General features: G+C 37.9%; 1 protein-coding gene across 12 annotated transcripts in view; it reads left to right on the top strand.

Annotated features, from left to right (window-relative positions):
- Nucleotides 1–13,718, top strand: part of Pld1 (phospholipase D1) — a 233,157-nt gene that overhangs the window by 156,246 nt on the left and 63,193 nt on the right. For all 12 annotated transcript variants that reach the window (XM_023562262.2, XM_063227160.1, XM_063227169.1 and 9 more), the window contains 2 exons: nt 844–957; nt 9,982–10,092. In XM_023562262.2, the coding sequence (XP_023418030.2) occupies nt 844–957; nt 9,982–10,092 (225 nt within the window). The remainder of the gene's footprint in view (nt 1–843; nt 958–9,981; nt 10,093–13,718) is intronic.

The raw sequence follows: 13,718 nt of genomic DNA, 5'->3' as shown, positions 1-13,718 counted from the left end.
CTGTCAAAGATTAAAAACACTGCATGTATCTACAGTTGGACTTTTTTTTTCCTACTGGGAATTGAGCCCAGGACCTCTGCACTGAGCCCATTAAAAGAAAGTTTTATTTTAAAATTCAGTCCCACAAAGTTGCTAGGTTACCAGGGTCCAAACTTGTAATCCCCCTACCTCGGCCTACCAGAGTACAGGAACTGCAGACGTGTGCCACCACACCTGTCTTGATTTGAGTGTTTCTAATACTCCTGTGCCCTACCCTGGAAAGGGAGAATGGTAAAACACCAATCAGTTTTCTCTGCAATTTTTAATCTGAAAATATTTTCAGGTATTGAAGCTAAAGAAATAATCTAATAAAGTGATTTATTTTGACATTGCTTCTAATAATTCAAGTAGAATTAGGTATGAATAAAATACTGATAATTTGCTGAACAAATTATGAATATGCATTCTATTTTATTATGAATTTATTAAAAATGATATAGTGATGTATTGATGTGGCGAAATGTTCACAGCAAACAGCCAGGCACAGTGGCACACACTTACATACTTGGCTACTCAGGAAACTGAGGCAGGAAGATCACAAGTTGGAGGCCAGCCTTAGCAACTTAGCGAGACCTTGTCTAGAAGTGAATTTTTTTTTAAAGGCTGAGGAATAACTCAGTGCTATCTGGGCTCAATCCCTATAACATGCTTGCTATAAAAGTTAAAGAAGGTAATATGGAAATTAGAAAAAAAATAAATAATACACTGCTTTTCACTTAGAAATGTCTAAGTGACATTTCTTTATAATGTCTAATTATAAAGGAGGGAAGAATCTTTTCATCTGCTTTTTTTTTTAAATTTTAGATTGTGAAACCAAAATATCGGTCCCTTTCGTATCCTTTTCTGCTTCCGAAGTCTCAAACCACAGCTCATGAGCTGAGATACCAAGTGCCTGGGGCTGTCCGTGCTAGGGTACAGGTAAGCCTGGCTTTTCTTGTTCGCTAAGTGCTACTGGGTAATGTTCCTTTTACTGGACTCAGTGTCTTAGAGTGGCTTCCGGATTTCCATAAGGACTTTTCCAAAGCAAGCCTGAGTGGATCTTTTTGGAATTTAGTATTATATTTCCTCTGTAAGGTTAAATTCACCCTCTTTCTAAAGTTTATTTATACACGTACTATGTACTGATATACGTAATATATATGCATGTAATATATATATATATATATATATATGTATATATGAAGGGACAAGGAAAAGGGGAAATGAAAGGAAGGGCCAGACAGAAGATATTTTTAGGAAAGACACAGGAGCACGATGACTAGAACATGACTGAAAATTAGGGACAAAGGAAGAGTGAATGCTAATTAGTTCAGTGTCACTGACTGAGTCTTCAGAGCAGTGTCATGACTGATGGCCAGTACACTAACTGAGGTCACAAAGGACTCTGGCAGCCCCTGTGGTGGAGTCTCTTATAGGGGATACAAACTTTGCAGCTTGACAGCAGGTATAATAAAGTACCTAAAAAAGTACCTGTTGCTGGGCAGTGCTTCTGGAAAAGTGTTCAGTTAAACATAATAAAATGTATCTAAAACAGCAGCAGGTGGCCTCAGCAATTAATTTCCACTCTTTGATCCTCCTTTTTTTTTTATCTGAAAGCTATATAATTGGTGTGAGTCATATCTATAGTCCCTTCAGATAGCTAAAGGGAAGTTTTTCATTCAGCGTCTTAGCAGCTGTGGTATCATTATAAGTATTAATTACTTTCTCTGTAGTCCTGCTGATATAGTTTTACGGCCCCTAATAAAATGAAACACACTTCAGTTACGCCCCTTAATTTTTGAAGTAATTATATTTATTACTATATAGAAATAGAAACCACTGGTTAGAACGTGTACCTGGATAATGAAACTTTTTTCCTGTGGACCTTTGTGGGAAAACATAATGAACTAAATCAAAACATCATGCATATGGTTTAGCTCCATGTCAGTAATAAGATAAATATTACGAGAAATGGTAAATAAGAAAATAAGACACCACTGGTGAATTCTTACATTCTAAGATTATAATGTCTTTTTATCCCTCTGGTCTGATATTTCCACAGTTAATGTTTCATCATTAAGTCCCTACAGTGAAGTTTACCTACAGACTATCTGGAGCAAAGGCCGTGGGATAAGGAATGAGCTGCTCACTTTCAGAAGCTGCACTCAGTACCAGCCTCTGGGCTGCATAGGGTTGGAACTCCTTACCTCCCCAGGCCACTCTTAAAACACATATCTAATTTTTTTATTTATAATTTGTATTCTTTTCTTAGGGAACTCTATCCCCAGTAAAAAGTGTTAGACCTGGCAAAATCTGGAACCCTGCTAGTTTTCAAAGTTTTGAAATAATTTCAACTGTGAAAATGGATGCAGCCAGAAAATGCATCTTTCTGGCGATCAGGAAGTCTGAGAGGGCCAGAACCATTAAAAAACAAAAACAAAAACAAAAAACTGTACCCTGCTGTGTTTTTCCTTTTTTGGAAACATCTGACCAGAGTGTTGCTTTGCTTTCTTCATTGTTGAATGCCTTTCAACATTTATCTTATCACGGACATTGGAATGTATAGCACCTAGAGTCTAAGCCAACCTCTAGTTTTCCAAAGAATCCAGAAGGGTCAAGGAGATAGAGCCATAGCTCTGTGTAGGCTACTTAATTTTTTAAAGGATTTATCATCATATTTTCAAACCTTTCACTTTCTTAGCTATCTTAAGACAACCACTCAGTTGAAAATTTTAATCAAATTAATCTTTCAATGCATTGTTTTTAAATATGATTGTTTCATAGCAGAATTTAGAGGCCACAGGCTTGAATGTAAAGAAGCAATATGGTGTATGAATTAAGAAGCAGATTCTGTAGTCTGTTAAAATTCCAGCTGTCCTACATATTAGCTCCCAGTGTAACCTTGGGAAAATGACGTCACGTGTGTGTATGTTTGTCACCTATAAAGCAAGGGTAGTTTAGGTGTCTGCGCCCTGGGCTGGAATAATGGGTAGTGATGAGACTTAGCAGAGTATAGCAGTATGTGTTATAACAGTACTGGCTCTTTTAAGCTTTCCCTAGTGTTTCAGAATTTTTCAGCAAAGAAGATGATATTTCTCTGGAAGGGTTACCAAGGCAAATTCTGGATAAAAATCCTTATGTCCTATGTTTATTGAAATGAGTGAAAAGAACATTGACATGATAAAATAAATAGTAGATAAAATTCACCTGCAGAAGGGACCCAGTCATTTACCCTCTGACTATGAAAACATTGGCTGCACCCTTCCACAGTAGAGGGGCACAGCCAGGCGGGAGGGGGGCTGTGGGCAGAGTGAGTGCTTGTCACCACCAACAGAGATCACCTCTTCTGAAAAGGTCATCCAGGCCTGAGGGCTGACTTCGGCAGCTTTCACCCACACTTTTAGGACAATCTGCAGTTCCTCTTAGTGCTGGGTTCTCAGAGGCCTGCCAAGAGCACACAGAGAAGACGGAAGAGGAACAGGCCTGGCTAGAGGAGGAAGTGAGAAAAGTGCTTCTGAGACTGCTAATACGGGGGTTTATAAAGAATGTGTTTTTCTGTCTAGTAAGAATAAACTAGGTTCCCGAATGCTTTCATTGCCATTTCGGATGCTTTACTGAGCATTTGACTCATCTTCAACCCTTCCCGGGTCATAATGGACCTGAGATACATTAACACTTCATATAATATTGTCAGCGGGAACCTCTCTGCAGGGTTAGGAGAAAGAAAATGGCTAATGCCTTGTTAGCATCAGTGAGGAATCAATACATAGGAACAATGCTTTTTATTAAATTGGATGGCTTGTGATAGAATCATTCCTAAAATAGTTGTGCCAAGAACGCCAACTTATTTTGAGAAAAATAATTTCATTGGCATCATCTCCCACATGCTGTTTACATGAAAGAGAGAGAGTGCAGGAGGAAAGAAGGTAGAAAGGGAGGAAAGAAAAGAAAAAAGAAAATAAACTTTACAAGCAAGTAAATGACATCCAAATTATACTACTGGAAAATTCTGTTCCTACCCTTGGAAAACATCCAAATGACACTCCAAAGGGTCTGTTTGAAAGGACCTGTGTGTTTTACAGTGCAGATGGACGAGAGAGTAAGGTAGGTAGGTGGGTGAAAGGGAACCAATGCTCTCGTTTCCTTAGAAATTCTTGCTGTGAGGACTTTTTCCTTGTATGAACCAGGTCTCCCGTGGTGACAGACTTGTGAGTGTTACCCTGGGTCTTGGCTGGCAGAAGCTGATGTTAGACAGGGAGCGCTTATTGTGTGTCTAGCACTGTGCTAAGCTTTTTGTGGTTTTTCTGATTTACTTTTATCAGTTAATAAGCCGTGCTTCTAACCATCTCCACACTGATCTTTACAGACAAGGAAACTAAAGCTTTGCATTGCTAACCTAAGTAAGTGGTACGATGCGACCCCATTCTAAGCAGTGTGGTTGTAGCACCTGGTGTATCTCTTCCAGGTGGAAGTTGTTTCCAGTAAGACCTAGCATTGTTGTAACCACCAAGGTTCCAGAAGGGCAAAGTTGCAAATCAGCTTTGCTTTCTGAGAGGCCCTGTTGCCCACCTCCCTGTGCATCTTCTCTGCTTCCTGAAGCCCCCAACTATATCTTTTTTCTTAGGTCTTGAAATCTTCTTAGGCCTTGAAATCTCATTTTCCAAAAACTATCTTTACTTTCTTTCCCTCAGCCACAAGATTAACTTGTGCTCTTGACTTAAAGAATTACCGTAAGTGAATAATTGCACATTGTGACACAAATGGCTGACACTGAATTAAAAAAAAGAAGTGATGGTTGAGAGAAGGTTGAAAGCTTGTTGGATAGGCTATGTTCTGTGGACCAGCTTCTCAACCTTATTTTCTGCTCCTTTCTTCTGTAATGCAGAAAAAATGAGGCCTGACAAACTAGCACTTGTCTGTTTCCTCAACTCATGCTGCTTGGAAGGTTTTACACAGATGCCAGCCTGTTTGAGGGACAGAGAGAAAGTGTTTTTGTGATCTACAGCCTTTGTTCATATGGATTTGGAAGCTTAGGAAAACAAAAAATATTAAGATATTTGCTGAATTTATAGGGAATTGTAAGAGAAAAAAAAGTGGGATGAGAGATAAAAAAAACTGGGGACAAAATCTAAGAAAATGATAAAAGTTTTCCTTCAAAAAAAAAAAACTGTGAATTAGCATAGATATTTGCCTTGGGTCCATCCAGTGTAAGAGGATTAGTACTTATGGTTAGAACAAGGCTGTATTTTAAGTTTAAAACTTGGACAGAGGACAAAGGAAAATGATTGGTCCTGGTTAAATACTGAGACTACACCATAAAACCAGAAACATGCCATATTCATATACTTTAAAACTATATTTTCAGACCTGAGGTTTAAAAAGTGTGGGTTGTATTTGAGTTTCAGTATGTGTAGAACAGTAAACTAAGCCACATGCATTCGTGTAGAGGAGGATCTGAGGCTTATCTCAGTTACACTGGTTTAAAATAGAAATATGAGATGAGTTGGTCAGGTCAGTAAAGAAAAAAGAAAAGAGTGAATCTTAAATTGAAAAAAGAAACGATGAAGTCAGTCCAAATATGCTTGACTTATTGGAATATTGGTAAAGATTTCCTAGATCTCACAATGAAGTTATTTTTTACATAACTTCAGAGTTTCAGGGTCAAGAGTGCAAACAGACCAAAAAGGAATGCCATTATTTGCAGTTTATCTTGGGATGACAGGCAGATTTTAACTGGTTAGAAGAATAATAAATGGCTAATTGTCCCAAGTGACTTTTTTTCTTGTGTTGTTAAAAGGTATCTTTCAAGTTTGACCACAAATGATGAGTTTTTCCAATTAAGTGCATTTTCCTTGTGAGTAAAAGATATGAGTCTGCTCTTGGGCAATAGGATAGATAACATTGAGCACCTCAGGATACAGAGGTGCCCACCCCCATGCCCAATGCTGTAGCGTATTCAGCTCATTCCATGCATCAGGGAGCCAGTCCTCTCTTCTCCAGTTTTGCTTATGTGCTCTCACAAATTCATACACAGTATGGTCTTTTGAGATGGACAGCTTTGTTTATTTTAAACATGCAATGTCTCTAGAAAGGAAAGTTTTCACTGTTACTCTTTGCTGGAAAAGTGGCAAGTATGTGACTTTCAGCCTCCGTGTTTATAGCAGCAGTTGGTAATTAACCTCAGACTTCTTTCCCAGCATGCCCTGTTCTAAGAATTCCTTCTTTAACATAACTGTCCAAGAAACCACTCTAAACTGACTGAATCAACATGCAAGTCGACACCTAGTTAACAGTCCTATTTTGAGTTTTTGAATCCAAACAAATTTGGAGAAAGAAAAAGGAAGAGAATTTAAGGTTTCTGGATTTGAGGAGACTAAGATGCTACTATCATGATAATTTATAAACTTTGCACACAACTTTTTATAAGATAGATATCCTCACATATACAATATCCACTACCAACTGCCATCTACCATTAGTAGCACATTTGTGTTATGCAATGATCCGGCCTGCAGATCAACAAGTTTAGAACTCCTGGAGGGGAAACGGGGATTAAATAAAAGACATAGGGGAGACAAAGAGAGATAGAAGCAAGACGAAATAATCTGATCAAGCTTCCGGTTTATTCAGAAAATAATCACACCTTTTATAGGCTAAGGGCGGGATCTGGGACAGGAAGAGGTTAAACAGATGAATACAACAGGGTTACCATCACATCCGGATATGTGACATAAGCAGAAGAGGATTATGGTTAATGTAGGCAGACGCAGTGCCCATAGGAGAGAGAGAGAGAGACATCGAGGCAGCAATGCCTGTCACTCGGCTCCCTACAATGCAATATTTTCTTTATAGTGACTTTGGGAGAGAGGGAGAGAAGGGAAAGAAAAAGAGAGGTTTGAGTTGTACAGTGAAGGAAGCTGAGCCTCCATGATGCTTTTCACTTATTAACTCATTCACATTGGACAAGTTAATAAGTGAAAAGCTATGACACACATCTTGAATCTCTTTCTTACTAGTATACATTGTAGTTTTATACAGCTCCCAGATTTATATGAAATAGATCGGGGTTTATACCATAAGAATCTTTTCAGTATAACCTGTATTTTTCGGTCCCATTCCCGTTAGCTACAAAATTGAATATTTAACATTAATGTGAATAGATAGAAATTGATGCTACTATTTAAACTTTGTTATTTCTAACTGATGAACAATAATTCAGTTCTTTGAATATGATGTAAAAATCAAGATACTTTTTCACTTCCATTTTTTACTGAAGTTTTCCTTACGAGCTTTCTTCCATGGTATTTGACTATTCATGTCCAAGAGTAAATTTTCCAGTTTCATTGTATGCATAACATTATCTAAATAACATTAATTAAAATGATTAGAAAGGAGATATTTGGTAGTAATTAAAACCTACAGAGTAAATAAACCTTATAAAGGTCGACATGATCAGTGATTTTGAATCACATGCTACTTACTTTTCTCATTGCTGAGACAAAACACCCAATACCCAAAGTAAAGGAAGAAAAGCTTATTTTGGATCACAGCTTGTAGAGGTTTTAGCCCACAGTCAGCTGACTCCAAGGCAGAGTAACTTGGCAGAGGTGTGGCATGTCCGAGGAAAGACAGTCCATAGCAAAGCAGGGTGGGCAGGAGGCATCGAGCTGCAAGCAGCAGCAGCAGCAGCCTGCCTGTCCTGTTCATCCTTCCCGGCTGCCCTCCTTATGGGTGGTTCCTTCCTAAATTTTAGCATCGCACACTTAACCAGCATCATATCCCAGTATTATTCATCCTACACCCAGGCACGTCTGAAAAGCCCCACTTACAACTAGATGAGGCCTTGGGGGACATCCAAATACAAGCCATAACAAACCCGTTCTGAAATACTGTTTGTAGAACTACTGAAATGGAGTCAGTTTTGCATTTCAGTATCCTTGTAGATGCTCGCTCTTCCTTCCTTTCTTTCTTTTGTTCTTTCTTTTTTCCTTTCTTTCTTTCTTTCTTTCTTTCTTCCTTTCTTTCTTTCCTTTCTTTCCTTTCTTCCTCCCTCCCTCCCTCCCTCTTTCTTTCTTTTCTTTCTTTGTTTTGTGTTTTTCAGACCAAGGTCTCATTGTGCAGTTTAGGCTAGCCTTGAACTCACTTTATAACACAGGCTAGTCTCAAACTTGCAACAATTCTCTGCCTTGGCCTCCCCAGTGCTGGGATTACAGGTGTGCACCATCATGCCCAGGTGCAATTTCTAAAAGTATTAATTAGAGTAACAATTTGATAAGACCCTTTATACATAATAGACATAAAATTGATTATGCATTGAGTCACTCTGAATGTTCTTAATCAGCATGGGACTATTCCTTTTGCCTTTAACTTCAGTTGATCTCATGAATTTCAGCATTCATTTCAAATTAGAAATACCAAGTTTATTATGATAGGAATCTGCTGTTGTTTAAGAAATATCAGAAAGTACTTACTGAAGACTTACCATATGCTAATATCATACAGCAACGCTAAAGAATGCTGAGAAAAAAAGCAGCTAGTGGTCGCTTAGTGTTGGGAAGTATTGTGTCCACCCTGCTGTGCACAGCCACAGTCTGCTCTGCCACATCTCAGATGTGACATGCCACTGCTTAAATACATCCTCTAATGCTCTTGCTAATAATACTCATGTACTACTTACCAGCTGCTAGGTCTCTGACTATACTTAACAGTAATTCAGTTAATCTTCTCTAGAATATCAAGTGGATACTTCATTTTATAGAAAAGAAATATTCAAATAACATTAAGAAATGTGTTCAAGATGAACAGTAAGTAATTAAAGTAGGCTTTGAATCTTGGCAGTCCTGCTCAGGAGTAGTGTATTTAGACTATATTCAGGTATCTGAGCCAGAAGCTCTTGCTGTCCAGGTGGGAGCAGGTGAGTCTTGGAATAGAGAGATGCCATATGAGTGATAAGAAAGGTTCGAGTGTGATAAATGATTCAAAGAATAAATAGAGCCAAATGTCTGATTTGATGTGGTCACTGAAGAAGGCTAAAGAGCCCTCTAAGAAAATGATATGCCTCTGGGCAACAGGATTTTTGAGTTGGGAAAGCATTTAGGGGGAAGGGGTTATGAGCACCACTTTGATCTGTTTTAGGTGAGGAAGGTGAGAAAGTCGAGTCCAAATTAATTGGTATGACACACAAATATTGTAAAATGGTAAAAAAGAGACAGTGTGGTAGTCAAAGATAGGTAGCAATGGTAAGAGGCAAACTCAAGGTCCTGTGATAATATGTGAGTTACTTCACTAACCTGAGCCTCCGCTTTCTTACTGTTCTTGGGTTTCTATTGTAATCACCCTGAGAAAATGTAGAGTTAATGCAACATGCCTGTGATCAGACAATTAATTAAAGGCAGAATACAGATTTTATAGCTAAATATACTATCTTTTAGAATTTATTAATTTGATTACATTTAAATCTGGGGAAAAGGAATAATCAATTATTAAATGAGAGCTTGGACAACCTCACCACATGGCCCGAACCAGGATACTTTTGAGAGTGACAGTGGATACTGTTAATAAATACACCAAAATAACAGGTCCTTGTGTGCGATTTTGAGACTGTCGTAAGAAGAGTGCGAATGATTACATGACTTGTAGCCAGCAGAAGCGGTACTTGAAATACTCTTTTTAGAAACACAAGTTGTGGTTTCCTGTTTTGACTGAGAATAACCCTGAGCAGAAGGCATTTTTAGGATGTTGCTTTCCAGCTGGGCACCTTCCTTATAGGCCATCCACAAGGACCTGTTTCCATCCAACCTCCTCTCCACTAGCAATGCCCACTCACTAACTCCTGGTTAGTCAATAAATAATTAAACTGCTGTAATCATTCAGTTGCTTAAAAGAAAGAAACAGCGACTTCACTGCCTAAGTGTATCGAGTGTTGTCTGTGATGTTTGCTCATTCCTGATTGCTGCCTTGCAGTTGCTCCGCTCGGCTGCTGACTGGTCTGCTGGTATCAAGTACCACGAGGAGTCTATCCACAACGCTTATGTCCATGTGATAGAGAACAGCAAGCACTATATCTACATTGAAGTAAGTCCTGCTCATGTAAATTTTACTTCCCTAAATATCACATAGAAACTGCAGCGTCTCCGATTCAAGACTTGCCGTATCTTTAAGTGTGTAATGAACACGTGTGTGTTGAAGCAATGAGAATTGCTGACCCATTTCACCTGAATTTTTACCTCTACAGTATGCCCAGAATTCACTTTGCATTCTCATTACCTCAAAACTCTAATGGGAGTCTTCTAGATCTTTGCTATTAAAATGTATCCACTCACTATAACATTATTCACTATTCATTATTCAGAAATACAGCAACATGGATGTATAAGTTGATGTGGCTGGGTGACGGGGTGGTTTAAGTGTGAAGTGTGCTATTTCAGGACAGGGTACAGACAGGAGTAAATTGCCAGAGGCCACTGGATGTCACTGGTTTGAGGATAGCTGGAGTAGGGAAGGTGCATGGAAAATTTTGTGTTAAACACACGTTGTTGTGGGTATATAAACATTTATTTTTTAGAATGTTTCTATTACTAAATCTTTAATTTTAATTTTATAAAATTTATTATATTAAACAGTGAGTACAATGAACTATAATAAAAATATCAATACGACTCTACAACAAAAATAATCTTTACTTCAATTATCACATCTAAGGCAGTCTTCACACATAATAACTCTGCATTTTATATACACCTGTTGCTCACACTGACAGCACAGGTGTTTCACTTTCCAGGCCTTTGTATAGAACATACTTGATATCTTGTTGGTCTTGATATTTTGTAAGGAGATTCTTATTGTATTGTATAATGTGTAATTAACAGGAACATAAAATGTCAATAAAATAAGGTATTAAATTCTCAATAGGTATTGTGCTTTTAGCAAATAACATCAACACTTTCACATCAGCTCTTTAATTGCTTGTAAAACCAAAAAGATAACATCAGAAATAAATTCTTATATGAACTACAATGAAAAACCAACATAGCTTTTGCTTTAATTGTCATATCCTAGTCAGTCTTCACACATAACAACCACATGTTCCATGCGTACGTCTCACTTATGCTGAAACACATGTACTTAGCTTTCCTTTCCTGGGTGCCAGGCCATTCTTGACCCCATCTTTTGTCTTCTTCTTTTGTCTTAAACTCCTTACTGTATTATACAATGTACAGCTAACAGGAAAATAATATATTAATAAAATATTAAATATGTAATAAATGCTTAGCATAGACATTTTAATATCTGCTGTTTACTTACATATGAAACTTAAAAGCATCAGAAATAAAAACTCATGTGAACTAGAGTGTAAATGCAAACAAGTCTACCACAGAAATAATCTTTGCTTCAATTGTCATACTCAAGGTAGTCTTCACACATGACAACTGCATGTTCCATGCATAAGTTTTGCTTACACTGATAGCACATATCTTTGTTTTCATGTCCTTTTTTTGTAAGGCACAGTGGACAAGTTTTTGGTTTTTCCTCTTGTCATAGTAGGTCTTTGTGTTGTTACACTTGCTTGTTTACCTGTCAGCTCATCAGTGTGCTCCACAATTTTTTACAAAGTTCCCTGGGTTGAAACATTTTGTGCTTTCTTCACAGTAACTGATCTTTTATGAGGTTCAGTTCCAGTCCTCTAAGAAAAATTCTCTGTGATTTCATGCACTTTTTTATTTCTTGATTTTTTTGAGACAAGGTCTTGCTATGTAGTTCAGGCTGGTCTGAACTTTTTGTAGCCCTGGCTGGCCTTGAACTCACGATAGTCCTCCTGTCTCAGCCTCCCAAGTGCCGGGGTTACAGGCATGCAGTACCATGCCCAGCCCTGCCCTTGTGATTTTCTTGGTAAACTATCAAACTACTTATGCCATACATGTTTAGGATCAAGTAAAACACAACCATTGACCAATGCTTTGTGTTTTGAGTGACATCATAGTTGCTGCATATCTCATCGACAACACCTACTCTTCCTTTGTTTTATTGTAAAAAGTTACTATCTCGGGGTTCAGTTTTGTCAACATTTTAGTGCAATATGAACAAAGGAGCTGAGTCACTCCCTTCCTTTCACTTGATTGTACTGTAAATGCCACACCACCCAAGTGTACTACCTAAAGCTACAGTGACACAAAGTGCTGCAAGGTGTTCATCAGTAGTCATGTATTCAGATGATGTGTAAATTGCTTGACCTTTTGAAACAAAACTTGCAAACAAGAAGCAGAGAGTAGCCAGATTATCAGTTCTTTTTCTTTCTTGGTAGATGGTTTTGTCAACAAATCTCAGGCAATTCTGAAGGAAATCAACTTTCCTCAGTGTTGTTATTATTCTACAAAGCTCAAGCCCACACCCATAAATCTTTTACATCATAAGTCTTTTATATTCCTGCAATTACCGTGGAAAAGCCCTGCTAAATATGACAGCACTATGAATGCTTACAGTTCAGCTAGTGAGGTGCCTAATAAATACATTTTTAGTAGTGGTGCATATGGAATATTTTATTTCCATTTCATCATTTGTGTATTTCACATCTTGTGGTATTCCCTCTGTTACAATTTCCAACATTGAATGGCAGTTCTGGTATTCTGATAGGTTTCATCCCTGCCAACGTCCTCACTATATTTTCAAATATATTTCTAACTTTGGATCATTCCATTTGGTTGTGTGATCATTTTGTACCATTAGTAATACAAAGTTAAATATGTACTATAATTGTCACTTCTTCATCATCTCAATCAGGGAAGTTTTCCTTCTCTGTGTCTTTATATGTGGATTATTTCAGTGCCACAAGAACTTTGACCCACGTGGTCAGTGTCATCATCTGTGCAGGAGTCACCTGGTGATTCACCTTCAACTTCCTCCAAAACCTGCAAATCTGGTTTTTCATGTGCTGTTGTAACTGAACTGGGTTGCTACTATCAAAATAATCAAAAGAAAACTTAAAAAAAAAAAAAACAAATCTTAAGTACATACATGTTGCTGCTTTGGAGCGCCTATCCACACACCTTGGTGTTTGTCTGCCAAACTGGTGAATGCACAGATGGGTTCCTGTTGTCCCCAAGCCCAGATACTGTGAGCCACGCCAACATTCCATTATGTAAACTACGTGATTACATAACAGAATGGTGTGGGTATATTTCTCCTCACTTACACCCCATGGCACTCAGTTAAACATAAGCAAAAACTGTCAGAGGAAGCATTATGTGAGTGAAAGTCTCAGTTTGACACTTTGCGCAGGTACACATACCTTGACTTTTGTCCTTCAGACTAAGTGGGTAAACAGAAAGATAGCTTCCTGTCTTCCCAAGTGCAGTTACTGAGATGTACATCTGGCTATTGTTACACTAAAGTACAAATTTACAGTAGAAAATGATGGGATTGGTTTTTGTAACCCAATGTTATGCCCTATAGGTGAGTCACCTTCTGCAATTCTGTGTGGGCTACCTTTTGTTACAAACTGAGTTTTCAGTTTGCTTTGTTTTGTTTTGTTTTGTTTCCCAGACTCTAGAGGCTGTGTGAAGAATATTTGAGAAAATCTGAGAACATTTTTTAAAGTTTAGTTTGGAAGCTTTAATTGCACTTCAAAATGGATATAAAAATAGCTCAGAATACTCGGAAAATCCTGAGAAAATACAAAAGTTAAAGTAGTGGAAAAAATAAAT

This window comes from Cavia porcellus, unplaced genomic scaffold (assembly GCF_034190915.1).
Source record: "Cavia porcellus strain 051 isolate PalLab524CR breed Dunkin Hartley unplaced genomic scaffold, mCavPor4.1 scaffold_17, whole genome shotgun sequence".
In the NCBI taxonomy this organism is placed as follows: Eukaryota; Metazoa; Chordata; class Mammalia; order Rodentia; family Caviidae; genus Cavia; species Cavia porcellus.
The sequence above is the reverse complement of the archived record's forward strand: the minus strand, read 5'-3'. Positions and strand labels throughout refer to the sequence as shown.